We start from the raw sequence: 22160 nt of genomic DNA on the forward strand, positions 1-22160 counted from the left end.
CTGATTGTATAACTGGTGGTTAGACAGTATGGACAATGGTAGGAGTGATCTGCAGAGCTCTATGATTAAAATAATTAGGGATGCACCGATACCGATATCAGTGTCAGTATCGGCTCAATACCAAGCGGGTGTACTTGTCCTTGGTATTAATAAAAGTGTACCGATACCACACTAGTCAAGCTAGTGCAGATGTGTTTGATGACGTGCTTCGGATGTGTTTTAAAATAAATAAATGTCTTGAATATTAAAATGTGACATTTTGTTACACTAAAAACGAGATCTTTGTTGCAAAACCATACATTTATAGTCAAAATAAAATGTGTTGAAATTGTTAGATCTGTAATGTTATTTTATTTGTATTGGTGAGGTTAAGATCAGAAAGGATGGGTCGTTTTTTAAAACCTAATAAAATCTTACACAGTTATAACAGCAGTAATAACCATAGTCACAATAATCTTGACATAAACAGATTTGGTATCGGCAAACATCGGTATCTGCAGATATTCAAATTTCAGATATCGGTATCGGATTGGAACTCCCAAAAAGTGAATCGTGCATCCCTAAAGAGAATCATTTTGGGTCTTGACCCAAGAGGATCAGGTGGACTGTGCTAACCGACAAAACCAGAGGTGGAGTGTTGGCGGCAAACTGCAGAGAAGGACTAGTTGTAAAAGTTTTAGAGACAAAGAATGAAAGAAATGTGAAAGAATAGAGACAAAGTTGGATTTGTTTTTTTACTTCTTTTTATTGCTTAAACTGCCATCTGGAACAATCTATACCAAAAGGATAAACATCTTTGCACATACAGAGGGTCAAACTAAATACAGGGTAGAATAGAAAAAGAATGGTCCTCTGATGGCTTGCAGCTCCTTATGCTGCACGCCGAACAAACTCACTGAAGGTCGGGCTAGCAGGAGTGACTGACTACTACTGTAAGCCCAGGTTAGGTAAGCTAAGGCAAACCGGGACGATTGCAGTGTGGCTAAAAACGTTTTTGACCCAAGATGCAGCTATTTACAAGAAAACGATTTGAAAAGAGTGAATCCTTTACCGCTAACGGAGTCAACTCCTGTGGATCAGGATGAACAGGATGTGTCGTCAACGGACAAAAATCCATATGTAACCACATCCACAGGGATAACCTGAAGGTTAGGGAGGACAGATGATCAGTTTAAGTATTACAAATCAATCCATTATCAAAGGCTCATCTCACCAACCTGACTATTCTGCGAATCGGCACCAAAACTCAAAACATACATCTCAACTTTAAGGGCATACAAGTGTTTTGAATGAGACTAAACAGACACAGATTATAGGTCAATTCTGGTATAAGACGATGAGGCAGGAATGAAGAGTTAAGCCTATAATCCAGAAGTCAACATCGTTTCATTTGGTAAAGATCTTTAAAAAAAAAAAAAAAAAAATTATGCCACCTAAATAGTCTTGAAGCAGTTAAGCTAAGGAGTAACAAACCAAATATCTGACAAAAGTTCCTGCTCCAGCACAAAGCTGCAAGAAGGGTTTTTTTTTTGTTTTTGTTTTCAAATACACGCCTCCATTCACACCAGATCACTGGATGCCTAAAAACATCATACCAAGTAAGCATAGAGAACAAGTCACAAGCTACTCTGATGAAAAGACAGCCACCTTTCCAAATAGGCAATAAGCAATGACACTAGTTCTAAATAAATATCTGCTTGTTCTGTCCATCAGCTCACCTGGTGAAGCTTTGAAACAGAAATACTTCAGATGTCCTTAAAATCTGTGAACCATACCCCACCCCCCCATTCCCTCCCAAGACTTCACTTCAATAAAACTGTAATTATCCTTTTTAATTTATCTTTAAAAAGTTTCCCCATGACATTTTACACAATACAATTACATACTGTTAATGTCAGTTGACAAGAAGAAGCATTTATTTACTTTGTGGCACTGGACACCTAAAATAGAATTTATGGAAAAATAAGTTTACAAAAGACAGATAAACATATCTTTTTAAAGATCACCATCACTCCAAACCAGAAGCTTTATAATTTTGTCAATGACAATAATATAACTATGATTGATTTAACTATACTATGATGACATTTTAATTACAAACCATAGCAGAGTGACCAAGTTATTTGGTATATACTAAATAAACTGAATACTGAAACTCACTTAATACGCTTTTTTCTCCCTCTATTTCTGCATTTTCCTCTGTATTCAAGGCAGTTCTTGTATGGTCGTTCTATGTATTAAGAGGAAGATAAGGGAAGGGTGGTAACTACTTCCTGTTGGCGCCCCAGGCAACAGAACACGCACTGCATCTCCGCAGCTATGCATCTTTTTTTCTGTGATAATAATTCAATTTGGCACTAGCCTGGCAGCTGCACAATTAAAAAGCTTAAGTTGTACAAGCTCTCTTAAACTAAGCCAAACCCACGCATCGCTGTCTCCTCGCACCATGAAAGATAACCAAAAAAAATTACAAACTGAGCATCATATTACAGCTGAAACTTCAGAGAAAAAAGGCTGATGTTTTGACGCAATCGTATTCATCCTTCATTCTATACTTTTTAGGCCCTGTTTTGTACATCTAATCAAGCTTACTGATGTCAAAGGAAACTCTTCGAGTGGATAAGCAGTTTTCACCATAGCTTGCAAGATAAGTCTGACAAATAAAACCAAAAGCGCCTCGTAAGGTCTGATTGTCTGTCTCATCCGGCTGAGACCCTAAAATCTTTCAAAATCTCCTGCTTTGAGTTTAATCTAAAAACAAAGTGTAACCAGCAAATATATATTTATATATAAAAAACAAAAGTAACGTGATTTAACTGTGCCTACAAGGTAGCGTACAGCAGCTGGTACAAGCGCTGGTGAGTGGCTAAAAGTCACTTTTGCATGACAGCTGAATGACTTGTGTGTAACAAAGAGGGGGGGGGGGATAAAAAGCGAAAGGAAATGAGAGAAAAGTGACAAAAAAGCTAATTGCATTGGTGGACCCTGGGTCTGAGAAGGGAAGAGGAGGTGAGGGGGATGTGAACAGAAGAAAGGAAGAGGAGAGTCACTCCCTCAGACAGAGAGCGACACGAAGCTGTTGTACTGTTGGATGTTGCGTTTGAGTATGTCCGAACAGGGGCCCAGGACACGCTCGAAGCGAGGTCGGTCCAGCTTGACGCACTTCAGGGGCCCGCGGGCGACCACGGTGGCAGCACGAGGACGGTTCATCAGCAGCGCAATCTCACCTGGAAAACCGAGAAAGCCGTGTTCAAAATGCTAATGTTTTGTATTTATAGAACTCATGAAAATCTCATACTGTTTTGTGCCACCAGTAACATCCTTGTTATCAGAAACAGAATTATTAACAACTGGGCTGCATTAAGTGAAAGACTGACATTATTGTGCTCTTGGTCTTACCAAAGTAGTCAGATGGTCCTAATCTTCCCACTTCAACAAACTCTTCATTTTCTGAGCGACGCTGCAAAACAGCTGCAGAACCCTGGAAAACACACACACACACACCTACTTGAGCCTCTTGTAGAAGGAAACATTAGTACCATTAGAGAGCACTTCAAAAGAAGCACTATTAATAGTCTTAAATCTCCCTTTGACCAAGGGATGTTTAATCATTCAATGATTCAGGTGTAAATATAATGGTAAAAAGCAGAGTTATATCCAGAATTTGTGATTTGTGAACCCCAATTTTCCACAAGGAAAAAAAAAGTGTTAATTATATGATGACTGATCATGTTTTTATAAAATATTTGGCATTTAAATAGACAGTAATCAATGGTAAATTATTCAAATTAAATATTGACCTAGTACTTTCATTTAAAGATCAATTACATATCTATGCTAAATTAAGATTTTAGCATCCTTGTATTCATACCATACCATTCATACCAGGACAGTCCAGGGTACTTGGTTTGATTGGGCAGGAAATGCTGTAAAATGTCACACCTTCATGTGGTTTGCTTTGCTTTAACACTATACTTTACTCAAGACCAAACCATGTGGACAACATCATGTGGTTACGGCTGCTCATGTGCACTGATACTGCTCAAAACGGCCACTGACCAAAAAGGAAAAGAAAAAAAAAGCTGGTAGACAAAAACGCATATCACAGATCGACCAGGACTGAAGACTAAACTCATTCCCTTTCTGCTGCCTCGTCCGCCACGAGCAAACAGTGGAGAAATATTGAATTCATGCTATAAGGGAACTGCTCAAGACTCCCACTTTTCAAGTCAACCAGTTTGTATGAATATCCATGAGTGTTCACATTACTCCAAAATCTTACGATCTATGGAGGTAGAAAATGGTTTGTTTAAAGCCGCATTTGCATTTCCCTTTATAGGTATCGAGCAACATCAATGTCACACATCACTGCCCTTATATCTCATGCACCCTTTACATTAGCATGGCGGTGAGTCAAGACATCCACTAGGTGGCAGTGCAGAGCTTAGCATTTACTTCTGAGTTCCAACATCCCAGACAAAAGCCAAAAGTGGAGAACATGATAATGTACGGTCTAAGAAAGAAGCATAAAGAGAGGAGGAACATAGACAGCAATGGTCAGTGTGAGCATGAAATCCACTGCATCTTCTTCTTTTTGGTTCCTATTGTTGGTAATACATGAACCAAATTGTGCAACATTACTGCTTAATTTGCTCCATCTGGCATCACATCCACAAACTTTCTGAAAATGGACTGCATTACATAAGTAAATGATGCAGAGGACAGATAGAAGTATCTGTCCATATGCACATTTAACACTGTGCATAAATGAAGCCGAAAGAGGCCAAACTGTGAAGTGTGAATGTGCTTTAAAGCAGTTTTAGTCTCTAAAACAATTACTTTCAACAAGAAAAAACTACAATCATTACGAATTCACAAAAAGATCACTCATCTTGTAGACCATTCTGATCATTTTGATCTGATTAAACATTACTAACACTGTTATGGACACGTCCACCAATAAAAAAAAACCAAAAAACGGATGCAAATAAAAACTGATGAAATGGGAAGAAGAGGAGTTTGTATTTGACTGTGAGAGAACATAACTATCAAACGGATACCTCTAAGATGATGAAGAATTCATCTCCAGGCTCTCCCTGCACAACTATCTTTTGTCCGTCCTCAAACTGAACAGGCTCCAAGGCATCAGCAACGGTCAGACGTTCCCATTTATCAAGAGACTCTGAGGACAGAGAACACAGGAAACTTCTCAGCTGACAAAACGACAGCAAAAAAACTTCTCTTAATGGGGGATTAAATTATCATCGGTTTCTTTTATCAGGACAGTTATTTTTACATACACTTGTGTTATTTTTATCTCCCTGCCAAACATACATAATGCATCTATTTTTACCTTCTAAAATGGATCTTATTTAGACAAAAGCAACCCACCTAAAATGGATACTTTCCTGAGGAATTCCTCATACATCTTCCTCTTTCTCAAAGTGCTTCCCTAAAGAAAGAACATTTGTGTTAGTGTAATAACATCAAAACAAAAGCAAAGTTGGAAAGTTGTCAGGTTCTTATGCAAATACCACATAAATTTATGATTGACAATCTTCTTTTTGCACAAAAAACCCAGTTGTTGAAACAAGCCTTCTCACCATGAGTATTCTCCTGTAGCTGTCTCTGTCGATGCCCCACAGTTTCACATTGGTCTTGGCTCTCACCGTAGCCGCCCTTGGAGTGCCGTAGATCAGAGCCAGCTCTCCAAAGCTGCCTCCTTCCCCAATGCTGGTCACCCATTCATTGTTCACATACACCTGCCAGATTGAAAGGGTTGGCACCAAAATTTATGATCCATAAATAACCCCAACAAAGAGTCACTGTTTTTGTTTGTTAATACATGATGATGAACAGATACTCACATCCATCTCCCCTTGGTCGATGACATAGAAATTGTCACCTTCGTCACCTGCAGAGATAACAGCAGAGTTAGTGTCACACGTGAACAATTGTCTGGAAAAATAAGCCAATAATACAGCAAAACAGTAAAAATATGTAATCCTACCTTGTAGAATAACTGTTTCCCCAGCAATATAGGTGACTGGAAACATTGCATCAAATATGTCACTGAAAGACAAAAGATTGGTGAGGTGATCTGCTGCACACAAATGGCTCAGCATCCAAACTCATTCAGAGGTGTAGAAAGAAGCATTTTGTAGGACAGGTACCTCCTCTCATTGTCATCCAAGTGTGAGAAGAGCACATTCTTTTCGATAGCTTTAGCCAAAGCAGCCATTGTTTTGTAGTCTTTAGGAATGACCTGTAATAACAAAAGCGAAACAGTTCAAATCAAACAATGCAATGCAGCATGTGTCTTTTTTTTTTTTTTTTGTTCCTGTTGCGTTCACCTTTCTGACGTATGACGCTGCATCCTCCTCGGTGTAAACCTCTGCACTGAAGGCTCCTCTCCGCCGGCGCCCCTTTACCACCGGGTTCATGGGTGGGGACACCTCCTCATCACGCGAGTCTGAACGAGAACTGCTGGCCTTCTGCTGGTTTTGAATCTGCTTGGCCTCCTCCTGTGAAATAGGGAAGAAATCGTGTCAATAATGGAATGGACCACTGTCAGCCCACAAGATGTTTTTCCTTAAAAACAACAATAGATACATTTTCATACATACACCAATACAAACGTGTTTATATCACTTTACAAACAAAAATGTGGACAAAAAAATAGATAAATATATATATTTGCAGTCCACAACTTGCATTTGTCTTTAGTCTGGTTTCCATCCAGTGAAGAACAGCTTCACAAAACTGATTTTAATTGACATGACCAATGCGTTTTTATGTATTTGGCTGAATCTGAGTAACATATGACTCCTGGATACCTCTGCATTCATCCTGTTGCTTCAGTCAGCACTGACATTGTTATCTATCAATAATCCAAGTCTAACCTGGGGTTCACATGCTGTGGAATAAATCTGAGTTTCTGCTCAAAGTCAAAAAGATGTTTTTTCATTTGGAAGCATTTTTTTTTTATTAAAAACACTGGTGTTTCTCGGTCTAACTGATGTTCTGTAAAATTCTTATTGTTCTGTTTTTCAGAGCTAGAAATCCCGAATAACAATGAATAAAACAAAAGGGCAAACATCCAAACACTTTGGATCTGGACTAAAGTTGTACAAAAACTTAATTAACATCTTTAGGACTATAGACAGCTGAATCAGGGAAAAAAAAAACCAATGCATCAGTTCATGGCAATTATAATACACTTTAATTGAAGAAATTTTCCTCATTGTAGCAGATTGATGTTTTCATTCATTGTGTTAGAGACATACACTTTAAACCAATGCCAAACTAAATCCTAATTATATCTATATTAAAAAGTAAAATATAGTTTTGAACATGGCTTCCACATCCATTTCCTGAGTGTTTTTCTAAAGCAAGTGTATGCACGACACATACTTGTAGAGTGAGCAAACAAAACAAACATATCTGTAAAAAATAATACGGAAACCTGTAGTTGTGTGCATGCAACTCTGCTATTTGAAATAGAAGTAGTCTTAGCTTGCTGTATTGACAGGAGGTTAATCTATCTATAATGCTCCAGTTTAGGTCTATTTGTACGTATTTCTTAACTAAAATGCAAATCCATGGACACAGTAAATAATTAGAAAGTAACAGAACCAACCAAAACAACACTAATAAATGTATATTTCAATACAACATACTTTAGCAAAGTGACTGAGGGATGACACTGAAAGTACCCAATTGACTAAGTGATTAAATAGCTATTTATAATAAAGTAAAAGATAACACAATATTCTACTAAGATAACTTAAGTTGAGTTTAGTCATTTTTGAGACAGTGAAAGTCTGACGTGATGAAGCAGCGCTACATAATGTTAAGCCTGCTTACTGTAATTGCTTCCTTTCTGTCCACTGACTCATTAAAAATATAAAAATAAAAAAAATTGCACACAAACCTTCTCCAGCCTCTCAAAGTACTCCCTGAGAAAGGCCATGGGCCTGTCTGGCCTGGAGGTGCACAGCTGGACGATGCAGTCCTTCAGCAGCTGTTGAATGTTGTGTTTCTGCACATACTGCTCACACTCCCTGAGGCTCCGCTCCTCTTCACTGCTCGTACTTCCAGATGCCATGATAGCCAACCTGCTCTGTGACCTCTTGCCTTTGTACTGGAGTGGAAGACAGAATTTCTCAGATTATCACTGCACAACTTAAATTCACTGGGTTAACTAATAGTGATAAACTACAGAAGTATGTCCAGGCCAAGATGAGAAATGTGACAGGTAGAAAACATGAGAATGTGAGAAATATGGAGCCAACGTGAGAAGACGCAGAGAAATGGGCTGCTGTTTTGTCACTATAGAGCCGGAGCGTTCCTCAGAGTGAAAACCGATCATATGATCACAAATATCAGGCCAAAGAAAAAAAAAAGTCACAGAGACGCACTGTCTGTCCTCAATTTATTGACAGTAAACAGTTCTAGGTTTTTCATCCATCTTAATGAAACCGTGCTGCAGAAGCATAACTGTCTATGTTTGATGCTTTTTATGCACAGGGCCTAAATTCAGACAAATGATGAAGCCAGTGAATCAAACCACTGTGAAACAGGCCCAAGCATTAAAGGAAGTGCACATGGTTGACTTTTCAACATTTCAAACCACAAGACTGCCTCAGAAGAAAATACCCTGACTGATGTTAGATTATTTGATAAGTTTAACCAGTTAGCTCTGAGCTTGATCACGTGATGCAATCGAACATAAATAACCCCAAAGCCAGGTTGTAATCAATGTACATTTTAGAGAAGTAAATGAGTGAACAAGTCCCGTGGAACAAACAGAACAATCCATTTTGTGCCAACCAGTGTATCCTACATGTGCAATGAGCATAAGAGGATTCAGATAATTTCTAATCTGACAAGACCCAAGGGAGATTACTGGCCTTGTTATCAAAGATGAGTTTGGCATATCCTTTATGCAACTAACTACACTTGAGGAGGAAACTTAGCAGGCTTGTTTTAATCCAAACCTGCCACGGGAGTACACAAGTTGTTAGATGATACTGTTTGGGATCAGCTGGTATAAATTAAGAGCCACTGGCTACATCCACAAACACGCCTTACATAATAAATCTGTCTAATCTCACCTCAAAAAGTCTTGAGTGTTTGAAAGATTTAACAACTATTTTCTTTCTTTGATTCAGTCCCCGTGCTACAGCTTTATCTCGACTGTCTTTCAAACACGAACATCAATTAAATTTGAGAAAACAGGCCATGCACAATGACCTTGCAAGCGAGAAAACAGGGGAATATGTTGGGGGTATTAATGAATAAACAAGCGTTTTATTGACAGCAAATTAGAGAAATATAAGCGCCTTTCGATAAGGTATAAAGCAAATGCCGTGTCTGTAGCACCGTCTAGGTCAGGAAGGCTTCAACGTGAGATAGACGGCTGTAGTCAAGGAACTTCCAATGTTAAAATAATGCGTTAGTACAACGTATCTAAAAATAATACCAACTAAATAATTACAATGACGAAAAATAAAAACTGTTAACGCAAGTACAAATATCTTTGTTAAACGCTGCGCGACATCAAGATCGTCTGGTTTGATGCCTAGCTCGCTAGCTCTGTGCAAAGGCAAAGCCATCCTCCAATGACGCCATCTTGAGTTCTATCATAAACAAACGAGACGAAGGAAACAAATTTCACCTATATAGAGGTCACAAGCTGCACAAGTCCAGACAACACAAATACTCACAAGAAACTGTTAAAATCCTTCCGAGCCTTTCGACAGAGACTCGGGATGTATGATATTTCACAAAGCGCACCGTTACCAGATCCTCCTCCTCGTTTCGATTTTTTTCCCGAGCTCTGGACCGCTGCCCCACCGGATACGGCTGACAGCCAATCAGCAGCCGTCACTGACGTCAATTCTCCTCGCTCTGACATGTGAGCTCGTAACCCCTGGTAACCTTAAAGGAGACATTACGGAAACGTGACGTCAATTAAATGGCTAAGAAAAAAAAGTTTTAAAAGAACGCAAACTAAAACTCTGCTTGCGTTTTTCTTTCATTTACAGGAGAGTTATAGCTGAAGGACACAGTGAGATGGATAAGGGCTAATGGAAACATACGTTTTAAAACATTCATAGCAGAGCTACAACAGGTCATGACCAAGTATTACCATTGTTAAAAGTTATAAAACACTGGTCAAACTCACATTACGAGACAAAATTACAGAGGTGGAATCTCCTGTCATCGGAGCACTAACATGAGCTACTAATGAAGCTTTAATTTTTAAATGAAAATGGCTGAATTTAAGAAAAATGACTATTTGGCCAAAAATAAAATACAAACAGAAAATGATAACTTCTTATCATAATTATTTTGACAGGAAACATGACTGTAAAGAAAGTTTGATTGTAATGTTAGTAAAGAAGTAGTTTTAAACGATTGCAAGACTGTTATTTTTCTATTTTATCAGACAGGCCTATTTGACAGTTTTCACACTCCAAAGGGCCGCCCCACCTAGCCGAGACCAAAGACAGTCCCTGGATACACCAAGGAGATAGCATACATAGAGACAAAGAGTATTTTATACTTTTTTGTTTTATAATGAATATCCATACCATTAACAATAAACATGATAGTTTGTCATTCTCATCAATACTTTCTTGTTTATTTCTTTATTCAGAGCTGTCATTATTTGAGCTCATAGGCCTAACTTTTTGTTTCACCACGGCCTACTTTTCGGTAAAAGGAGACCTGATCAGTTCATGATCGGCTTTCATAGGATTACGACCACAAATGAAGATGTGCCTTTTTTTTTTTTTTATTGTTGTTGTTATTTTATCAGAGATATGTTGATTTTTATCGATTTTGCAACAATTTTGCTGTATATCAGATGCCTATTTCTGATTTTTAACTATATCAAAAAGACATATGCAACTTTGTAATGATGATGACTGTTTATACAGATTAAAATATTTCAAATCAGTCATACATTGTGGCTACTTTTGCACAATCCTCGGCCATCCCAGTAAAAAAAAAAAAAGCCCTAGAACTGCCACTGGATACATACAACTGCAGATGTCTTTCTTTATTTATTGTGTTTATTTAATTAATAATAGAGCATATAGTAAAGAATAGCATGTATTAAGCTAGGAGTATGGTTTCATATACTACACTTTTAATCATTACAGTGGAGAAAAACACATTCTATGTACATATAAACATCATAAAAAGCTGTAAGTAACCGTAAAAAATAAAATGAAAAAGAGTGGAGAAAAACTTATTGAAATGTTACTACAAGATCTTTGTTAAGCAGCTGGCCCTTCCCTTTCGGCCCTGTTGTTATGCCCTGCTTTACGACCAATAAAATCATCAAAACAATTCCTCGTGATAAGACTGAAAGTATAACTAGCCAATCAACAGTTTCGCTTTCTAAAATAGGCGGTTCTTATTTGATGGATAGATCTTTTATCAAATCATAAACGGAAGTCAGACAGTTAAGCCAATAGGTATGTTATAAGGGATTGTCCAAAACATAGTGATGAGCCAATCACGATAAACCTCAGTGTGACGCATCCTCCCATCAGCTGTTTTTGTTGTGCTGTGTATTTATTGGAAGTTAATAACATAATAATAACAGTGAATGCATTCTAAAGTGGAACAGCTGACTGAGCAAGTGTTGTCGCCGATGTTCGTTCCTGTTATTATTCGGGATTGTACACTCGGTGTATGATGTGTTCCGTCTGAGCCCGCCTGCCCCGGACATTCCTCTCCCTGAAGAGTGCGAGCGTGGCGCTTGGAATCGGGGAGCAGAGGAGGGGAAGCGGGTTCCGGCGGGGATCGACCCGAGCCCAAGGCCTCTGACAACAGGCAGCTAGGGGAGTAGGGAATTGGACGGCTGAAATGGAGTCCCAGGATGCATCGGACGATCCTGGAGTACACCGAGGCTTCATCTGTGCCTCGTTCAACCAGGACACCACGTAAGCGACCTGCGGGCCGGGCCCAGCTTGAACTCAATCCTCTTGATACACCTGACTGTTGCATAATTATTTTCAGCTCTGTTTACAAACATTGGTTGGGTTTCTTTTTACTTAGTATACTCATGGTACATTTCAGCAGCGAGTTTTATAACAGCAGGCAAAATGAAAACACAGGTTTTTAATGTGTAAGATTAAAATGTATATTAGAGTTGAATTTAAATTAGGCCACCATGTTAATCTTCTGGGCCTGTTGCACGATAAAGACAGTCAGTTTGGAACATAACCAAAGTTCTGCAACTGTGTCATAAAACGCATTGCATAATGAAAACCCTTGTTTTTATTCATGATTAAACAACATAACATATTAATGATTAGTATGTAACAAAGGTTTTTTTTTTGTCTTGCTTAGTGAATGCTAAAACTGTGATTAACCAGACCAATGCAGTAGATCTTCTGAATTTCAAAGTTCCACCTTCTACTAGCATCTGCAACTACTGTAGAACAAAGAAGGTGACCACCAGGTCAATCTAATTTCTGTGACATGGTGTACTCTAGCCACGACAACAGCAGGGACAATTTACCAGGAAAATGTTTATTTTTCTTGTACTTCCTTTTTTTCCACAGTGGAAACTGTTAGTTTTACATAAACTGGAAAACACAACTTAAATAAACATATTGCACTGTAGTGTTTACACAAATGGTTTTATGAAAACGTTTTAAGGAGTGTTTTTGTAATTAAGGAATTATTTATCTTAATTTTGTGTGAGGCTGGTAAAATTAAAATAAGACCTGTGTTTATGTATGCTTTATCACAGCTCTCTGTCTGTGGGCACTAAGACTGGCTACCGGCTCTTCTCTGTCACAGCTGTGGACAAACTGGACTGCATTCATGAGGGAGGTATGGGCAGAAGCTGTTCCTTCCTGTCAACACACTATGAAACTGCAAATCCTGTATTTATATAAATATTCTGTATTTATATTTAAAAATGCCTTCTGTCTTACTCCCAGTGGAGTGTCCAGACGTCTATATAGTGGAGCGACTGTTCTCCAGCAGCCTGGTAGTGGTGGTCAGTCTATCTATGCCCCGCCGGATGAATGTCTACCACTTTAAAAAGGGAACAGAGATTTGTAACTACAGCTACTCAAACAACATCCTCTCCGTCAGACTAAACAGACAGGTGAGAACAGGAAAATGAACTTTCTGTACCTGTAATCCCTCCTGCTTCAGTGTGTTGTTGTGCTGATCTCCCTTTCCGTTGCTGTCACTTCATATGTCAACATCAGCGTCTTGTGGTATGTCTGGAAGAGTCGATCTACATCCACAATATCAGAGATATGAAACTACTCAAGACCCTGCTCAACACACCCATCAACCCTTCAGGTAAATTGAGGATGCTGGAAACTGAGGGGGCTTTAATGCCTGTAACCTGGTTAAAATCTAACTTTCTGGGAGATTTCACTAGAAGATAAAAGATAAACTAAATATTAAAAGCTTTAATTTTTAACTGAATATAATTTAGTAACATTTAATGTATACAAGCAACCTTTGTTACTAATTCTATGTGCAGAAAAATTGTAAACACTCAAACAGAGCTTAAAAGCAAAAGTGGAGAAGGGCTTTGAAGTCACAAACTTGACCCAGTCATATTCATTTGGTGGTAGCAGCCACCAGTAGCTGCTGATCATTGCTGGTCAGTTTGCTATGTTGTAGCAGAGGAACCTAAGTACTTAACTGACTGAGAACGTGTTTATTGCTTGTAAGCTCAACTTTGTGTGAGCTAAAAACTGGATGACATCTTTCAAATAACCCATGTGTGAAGTTCATCATTTGGGGCTGTTTATGTTGTATTGTACAAAATGCATGTTCAGTGAGTATTTTAAAATGTCTCTTGGTCCCGCTTGTCCCTTTTCTGCTGCTTTTCTGGGTCTTTGTTGCAAAAAAAAAAAAATCAGGACAGAGATCCTAACAACTCCTTCAGCTTCTCTGGAATGACACATAGTCGCTCCAAAGTCAGCCAGGAGAAGCACTTTTCTCTAGCAAGTCTTGTGTCTGCCCTAATGCTTTTCCCTAATGCAAGTTTCAGACATGCTCCAGTTGAGACATGTCTGAAACTTCTACCTCTGGGTGTCATCTTGGACACACATCTAAGCCACCTAAACTGACTTTTAGCAGAGAATGTCCAAGTTCCTTATCCTGTCCCAAAGGGGTAAAGCAGGCACCTTTTGAAAGAACCTTATTTTGGCTGCTTAGAACGGCATCCTTTTGGTACAAATTGGTAAATAGATCAACGAGTAAATGGCCAGCTTTGTCTTTTGACTTAGCTGTCTCAGCACCATTATACTCAATACAGCTTCTGCATAGTTGGAAACAAAGACTCAAAAAGCACTTAAGCAGGCAAACCACCTTGTTATGACTGAGCATTGATGCTTTCAATCAAGGAAGAAATGCATTTGGCTGCAAAGAAGGTCTTGCTTAAGGTCTCCACAAGATAAATTAACAGAAAAACTCATTATTTGCTTAAAGCAAAGCTCCAGTTCTTAGTTGACTGAATTAGGCTGCACTTTTTTCTTTAATGTATTTTTGGTTTCACAATATTCCCAGGAAAAGTGACCAAATATGGAATGTCGTATAAAAGTTATCATGCATGCTGTTTGTTTATTGTTGTAGTTTAGTTTTTAAAAAAAATCTTTTTTCCTTTTACATGAACAGCTGGTTTCATTACACCGTTAGCACAAAGAATTGTGTTTCCATCAGGCATGACATTAGACTCTGTTAGGAGGCAAATGATGAGTTTGGTTTAAAGGGTGTGAGAAGAACAAGGAAATAATGCTTTAAAAAAATTAATTCTCGTCCCTCATAGGTCTTTGCGCACTCTCTATCAGTCACACTAACTCCTACTTGGCATACCCTGGCAGTGCCACCATTGGAGAGATCACAATCTACGATGCCAACAACCTGGTGAGCCTGTGTGGACACAACATGGCAGAGTGGGAAAACCTGAAATGGTTGTCATGTGACTAAAGCTTTATGGGAAAATTAATCCTAGTTTTGCTGCTGATACAATAAGAAAGCACATTATTTTCCCCTTTAGAGCACCGTGACACTGATCCAGGCCCACGACAGTCCCCTGGCGGCTCTAACATTCAATGCATCAGGCACAAAACTAGCCAGTGCATCAGAGAAGGTGAGGATTTAATTTCCTTTTAACTCCTTCTATTTCATTACTCTCATTAGTCTGCCTGACCATCTTGTTTCCTCTCCAGGGTACTGTCATCAGAGTTTTCAGCGTTCCTGAAGGTCAGAGGCTGTTTGAATTCCGGCGAGGGATGAAAAGGTAAGCGGTCAGATTTTTGTGTAGTTCAGTCATAAAACATTTACAGGCAGAGTGTGGACAGACAATATGATTCATGGTGTACGTCAGAGGTTAAACAAAGTCACAGTGAGAGGATGACTCCTAATTCTCATAAAATAAACCTCATATTGCTCAACATTTGTGTGCCAGTGAGTAAAAACACTTCACTCCCCTACTTCATAGACAATGATGAATGGCTGTGAATGTGCTTTACAGCTCCAGTATCAACAGCTTAGTATCAGTAATGTGAGTAGTGGAGGTGTGGAAACATTAGAGTGAAAGTCAGGGAAGACACTGCTGCGTTTTAACAGCGTTTTACTCTGAGTGACATGAAAAAAACTATTGATGCTATTTTTAAAGAAACAGTGACTACATACTGTCTATTAATGCATCACTGTGTTTTGTGTTTTTGTTTGCATGTTTCAGATATGTCAGCATCGGTTCACTGTCCTTCAGTGCAGACGCTCAATTCCTGTGTGCCTCCAGCAACACTGAAACTGTCCATATCTTCAAGCTGGAGCAACACAGTCCCAAGTAATCACTCTTGTTTCTTTTTTATGTAATGTCTAACCAATTTAGACTAAAATTTTTGATAATAAGTGCATTTTTTTGTAAAATGGCTGTACATGCATGCAAGGCCGGATTATCCAATGGTAATTATGGGCACAGGCACAGGGGCCCACGCCCACCTGGGGCCTATGTGGGGCCCACGTAGGGCAAACACCAGCAATTTGGACATGAAACAAAATGTACAGAAAAGCCAGATAGTTACACCACTACCAATAGTGTGTTGCTATTGGTACCATTGACTGATATATGTTAGAAATGTCGTTTCACAGTGTATCATTCACAATTTTCACATTGTTGCAGTGGGGGAGGGGGGCCCCTGGAACACTCTGGGCCCAGCGGCCTTTGCAGTTTTAATCCAGCCCTGCATGCATGTATAAATTTTAATACAATGTGTACTAATGATAAATCAGCATTGTTATGATTCATTTACTGCTGTTTTTAATATTGAAAGTACTCTGATACAGATCAAAGATATATTTTTTTTCCTTCATAGTGTGATGTATCTGTTTGTTGATATGAAACAAGTGTATAGTCACATTATACACATCAAATGACACTCCTCATGAAAAGCTTAACATACTTGCATTATGTGAGTGTGACTTGTGTTAGACAGAATAAATTTCTTACACCCAAGCAACTATTTTCCATCACAAATTGCGTCCACAGGTGTGACAGTAATGCATAACATGAGATGACTAATGTGTGCTCAACATGAATTCCAGTAGTTCTCTAAAAAACAAAAAGGATCTACAAATAGGCACAAAATGGGTTTTGTTTTGTTTTTTCTCTCATCAGGCTAGACATGGTTTCACATGTGTTTGTTTGACACAAACAAAAAGCTATATGAATCATTTGGTTGGGTTAACGCAAAACAACCTACAATTTCTGGCAGTTCAGAGTATGATTAGTCATGAATGTACACGTTCTGTTTAACCCAAACTGGCTGAGACACTCCGTGCCTGCATAATTCTTACGCTAAGCTTGTACCTGAAAGTAAAAGAGGAAGTTGGTAAACAGACGAAGACAAAGCAGACACAAACAGAAACCACAAGAAAATTGTGTACATCTCATTTAAAAAGAAGAAAAAAAACAGACAAGAGCATAGGAAGTGCAAAACATACCAAAGTTAGTCCAATTACCGTCTTCACATTGTGCTAATTTACAGTCACCTTCGTTAGTTTTCACTTGTTTTGTTCAGCGACATCATAGGTTGCCTGGAACAAGGTTATTGCTAGTAAGCTACACGAGTGCATAATCGCTACCTAATCTTGTGATGTTGGACACATTTCTGTGAACAAATCGATTCTCATCCTGTGTTTTCATACTGGAATAAGGGTTGTAGAACAATAATACTACATGCATAGCTCATCTTTAAAATGTGCATGGAAGCACATTATTTAAATACAAAAGATTTCTTAATCAATAATGACTAAAAAAAAAAAACCTCATAGCTCTTTCTCATCATTTTAATATTTGATTTGCCTCTTTCATTATTACTCACTTTGTTTCCTTACAGTCAAGAGGAGGAGTCTCCAACATGGTCTGCATACGTGGGCAAAATGTTCACTGCAGCCAGCACCTACTTACCTGCTCACGTGTCTGACATGATGCACCAGGACAGAGCCTTTGCCACTGTACGACTCAACATGTTTGGCTTGAAAAACATCTGTGCCCTGGCAACGTAAGGCAGCACGAGCAAAAGAGGAGACTGACATGTTTCTTTCTTCTTTTTAAAAAAAAAGTATTTGTGCAGGTTCATTCACATCATGTGCGATTTTGTTTATCAGGATTCAGAAGCTTCCGCGCCTGCTTGTGGCATCTTCAGACGGATGTCTTTACATTTATAATGTGGATCCACAGGATGGAGGCGAGTGTGTCCTTGTACAGAAACACAGGTGTGTGCATTAGTAACATTTGCTGTACAACGGCATGATATAACTGTGCCTTCAAGCTGTCTAAATTAAAACTGAAATGTCAGGTGTGAGATTTAGAAACAGGTTCTTTACACAAAGAAATGTTTCCCTGTGGGCTAAAAGTGCCATTTTACATAGCTTTAAGATGTCCTGATTTGTGACGTCTCTTTTCTTTTAGACTCTTTGAATCTAGTGAGGAACAAGAGGAACAGAAAGAAGAGGAGAATCCAGAGGATGTTTCTCCACAACCAGCCAGTCAGTCATATGCTGCCACTGTGGCTCTTCCTTCAACCCCTCCCTCTTCCACCACTCTTATGGGTAATGTTCCTTTAAACAAGCTGACAAAAACTTTTTTAAATGTAATTATCATCATCTTTACGTAGTCTGATTTGTTTTTAGGTCTTATTACGTTTGTATAATGTTTAAATGTTGGACTAACTACAGCAACAGCTGGATGGACTGACAATAAATGTGTAAATCAATAGTAGTTGGAAACAATGATAGCAGAATTACATCAAGCATAAAATGTGAGGTTTTAAATTTCCATAAATTTCCTGTAATAGCCGCTGATTTTCCAGGATCTCTTCAAGCGCTAATGGGATGTTAGTGTGCTCCAGGATAATTGTTATAGTTCACATCTTAGTTTACATCTTTCAGTGCCAGCAGTGACTTTAGGCAGAGAAAATATATATCAAACTTCTTTTTCAGATTTTCTGTGTATGTGTTTCTTTTTCAAGACACACATTCATATATAGCTTGTGAATGTTAAACTTTTCAAAATGTTTTCCAAAAGCCTTTCTTATTCATCCACTTCCAACAGTAGTTAATCCAAAAATAAAACTGAACAATGAGAAATGCCAAGTGCCTAAACGACAATCTAGCCATATTTAGTTTATTTTTACAAATAAAACCATACAACTAATTTTCTGGAAATATTTTTATATTTAAGTTCCAGATCAAATATTTTAAAGTTGTCATATCAGTTAAATGTAAGAAACCGTGTGTGGTTAATCTAGTTGTTCAAACAATTATCATTATGGGGTTTTTTTTTGTTATCCCATAATAACTGTTGATTTATTACTTCACAATTAGTACAATATTTCAGGAATATATCAACACCTGTAATAATTTTTCGTAGTTTTGACTTGAAAGTAACTTTTTTCTCTTTGTAAAGCTTTCATATTTATATATATATATATATATATAAATATATATATATATATATATATATATATATATATATATATATATATATATATATATATATATATATATATAGATAGATAGATACATAAATATATATATATATATATATATATATATATATATATATATATATACAGATATAGATATATATATATATATATATATATATACATACATATATACATACATATACACATATATATAAATATATATATATATATATACACACACACACATATATATATATATAGAGAGAGAGAGAGAGAGAGAGAGAGAGAGATAGATAGATAGATATATCTCTATCAGATTTGAGCTAGAATCATTAGTGATGCTCCCTAAAGTCGCCTACATGTCCCTCCTTCTCTTCCCAGGCTACTCTGAAGAAGGTGGAGCCCAGAAAGGTGAAGTCATCCCCGACCACGAACTTGCTGAAGGCCCCGTTTGTCTGGATGATTTGAATGAGTTTCCTCCAGTCAGCAACCAGAGTAACTAACCAAACCACACCCAGATTTCCATGAACACTGTACTGTAAGTCTGCTCAAAACTCAGACTTTCAGTACTTGTTTAAAGCAGGGACAATGGATACGAATATTCCTCATATGTTGAGACATTGTGGTTCTTCCATCTTTCCACAAGTTTCCCAGCTGACTTTGGGTAAAATCTTCCTGGTGTTTTAACGCCCTGAATCATCCTTTCTTTCTCTTTTGCTAAGGAATACTGGAAAAGAAAACACTAAATCAGAGTGGCAGATCAACTCATTAAATAAAAAAAAAGAAAAAAAACTTTCAAATATTTGCTCTCTGCTTAAAGAGCAGTCTTAAAATCTGTCTGAAGAGTCCTGCTAACTCTTACATAATGCCATTACCAACAGTGTTAGACGTTTTTAAGAACTGGTGCACAACATTTACGTTTTTGTGGAAGACAAATTGTTGTTAGACCAGCAATACTTTGGTGCTTAAAGGTTTGTGAACTCTTTTTGAGTTGCATGGTATGCACTTTTTTCTGTTTCATGTGTGAGAAACAACAAAGAGATTGCCTTTTAAATTTTGATGTCCAGCCTCAGGTTATTAAAAATCCCAAACATTTATCTTGATACTTGGTCTGTATTTAAATTTCTTTATAACAAAAACATCCTTAGGTTTTAACAAAGTAAGTACACTAACCAATTTCAATAAATGCAAAATATTATACTTGTTATTTATTGAGGGAAATGATTCAAAATGACATAAATATCTAAGCGGAAAGCTAGCTTCTTAATTGGTATCCTGTATAATCCCCTTTTTCTGTCAAGAACAACAAAAGTAACTAAAGTAACTGTGGTGCATTCCAGATGTATTTTAGCTCCTTCAATTTAACTCGGGATGTTAAAGCTGCTGTTGGATTTGCTTGAGGTTTTTGTCTTTGTTGTATTACAGACTTCCTTCGAGACTTGTTTCAGTGACTGATGTCCACATGTTTTCCTTTACTATTTAAAAAAAAAACACTGCCTTCATTAATTCAATAATAATGTTAAGTCATCCATCACCGATGGAGACATTTTTCCAACAGCCTTCTGGCCTGGTCTTATGACTTTCAGCCAACTGCAGATGAATAGTGCTGTTTTCTTTTGAACATTTTCCCATGAATGACATGAACATCAGCGAGTATACTTACATGAACAACAATTTAATAATTATAATCAAAAGAAACATTGTCATGTTTAGACCAACCTGAAAAAAGTCCGACTTGAAGTGAACAGTAATGTAATGAAGCTGTGGCGTCTCACAGTTTCAGTCACATTATTAAGACGTGTTTACACCTTCATAGTACTTTTACAGTTTTTGATACATCCCATGACATATATTGCTATTTTACAATGTATGACTAAAGTGGAAGCAAAATTCAGTCCAAATAAAGATGACTGCAAGTAAAAAAAGAATCAGATGTTACTTTGCGTATCCACTCACAGATTTACTGAATAATTTTCAATAATAAATTAATTATTAAATGGATTTTCCTGATCTATTCTTCTGCTGGGTTTTATTTAGCTACTTTTAACTCTTGCGAATCAGATGTTTATTTATGAAAAGTTAAGTTAAAAAAAAAGTAAAGGGTTCACAAACTTTTAAATACAAAAAAAAAAACAAAAAAAACATGGTAGCGACTGAAGATCAAGTAGTCTTTTCATGAGCAAACTTACAACAGATGGGCCTGGCCCACTGCTTTTGTCAGATTCACACAAAAAGCTCTCAAAAGGCATGCTGAAAACTGACCTGAGATGCTATGTTCCCCTCTTATCAGGCCAAATGCAATGTGATACCTCACTGATGAAGTTGGTCTAAATCTGAAACACAACTCCTGTTTTCTGTCACAAGTCTATTCATCTAAAGGTAATTCATCATGGGAGCTTATCAATGGGCATTAAACATGTCATGATACCTCGAGAGAGATGTCCACATAACAAGTAATAGATATTGTGTAAGATACTATTTAAATCATGACATAAGGCATACGTATCATGTGACTCACAGATGCAGCATTGATACTAATCGTGGTAGCAATAGATGCGACTTAAAATCCTCCCGAGTCACAAATGTAACCTGATGAGATGTTTGGAGGAGTCGACTGTGTGTGAGAAGTCAGCAGCTAAATGTGAAAGGCTCAGTGAAAAGCTGCACATGGCAAAGTTACATGTCCTTGAATTTCAGTGATTCTGAAGATCTTTTTATTTCCTACATGATGCTGAACATGTTAACATTAAAGTCACAGTTATTTTTACATTGATGTTTTAAATATTATTTTGCAAAATATTTGAAGTATTACATAACAACACATAGACTTACCATGGGTAAATATGTACTGAGGATTTTTACTGTATGTATAATGTGTATATATATATACATATAAAAATATGAAACATTTCTTAATGGTACTGGTGTAAAACATAACATATTAGTATCATAAGATTTGCCAAAAGATGGCGCTGTTAGGACATCCTTAAACTGCAATGAGACGTTCAGTTTTGGACATTTAAGCCAGAGACCTAATAAAGCAGAAAATTGATTTAACCATTGCAATGTGTGTCTTTTTATTTTTCAAAATCTGTAAATGTTTGAATACTGAACTGAATATGACCGAATCCCATCTTAAGAACATTGTTACACAACTATGCATCTGAA

At 37.5% G+C, this 22160-nt stretch overlaps 2 protein-coding genes across 2 annotated transcripts; one reads left to right on the plus strand and one right to left on the minus strand.

Annotated features, from left to right (window-relative positions):
* Positions 1-1798: 1798 nt before the first annotated feature.
* prkar1ab (protein kinase, cAMP-dependent, regulatory, type I, alpha (tissue specific extinguisher 1) b) lies at positions 1799-9860 on the minus strand. The gene is made up of 11 exons (XM_079260313.1): positions 9729-9860; positions 7934-8143; positions 6354-6524; positions 6174-6265; positions 6011-6072; positions 5868-5914; positions 5604-5762; positions 5392-5452; positions 5061-5182; positions 3400-3481; positions 1799-3227 (listed from the first exon to the last, which is right to left on the minus strand). The coding sequence occupies exons 2-11, from the start codon at positions 8105-8107 to the stop codon at positions 3055-3057; spliced, it is 1143 nt and encodes a 380-aa protein (XP_079116439.1). The 5' UTR covers positions 8108-8143; positions 9729-9860; the 3' UTR covers positions 1799-3054.
* Positions 9861-11555: 1695 nt separating this feature from the next.
* LOC306771554 (WD repeat domain phosphoinositide-interacting protein 1-like) lies at positions 11556-22049 on the plus strand. The gene is made up of 12 exons (XM_079260734.1): positions 11556-11960; positions 12776-12858; positions 12969-13138; positions 13245-13341; positions 14822-14919; positions 15053-15145; positions 15225-15295; positions 15740-15847; positions 17400-17564; positions 17671-17778; positions 17975-18114; positions 19374-22049. The coding sequence occupies exons 1-12, from the start codon at positions 11884-11886 to the stop codon at positions 19493-19495; spliced, it is 1332 nt and encodes a 443-aa protein (XP_079116860.1). The 5' UTR covers positions 11556-11883; the 3' UTR covers positions 19496-22049.
* The last annotated feature ends 111 nt before the right edge of the window (positions 22050-22160 follow it).

Source organism: Telmatherina bonti, assembly GCF_933228915.1.
Source record: "Telmatherina bonti genome assembly, chromosome: 21".
Lineage (NCBI taxonomy): Eukaryota > Metazoa > Chordata > Actinopteri > Atheriniformes > Telmatherinidae > Telmatherina > Telmatherina bonti.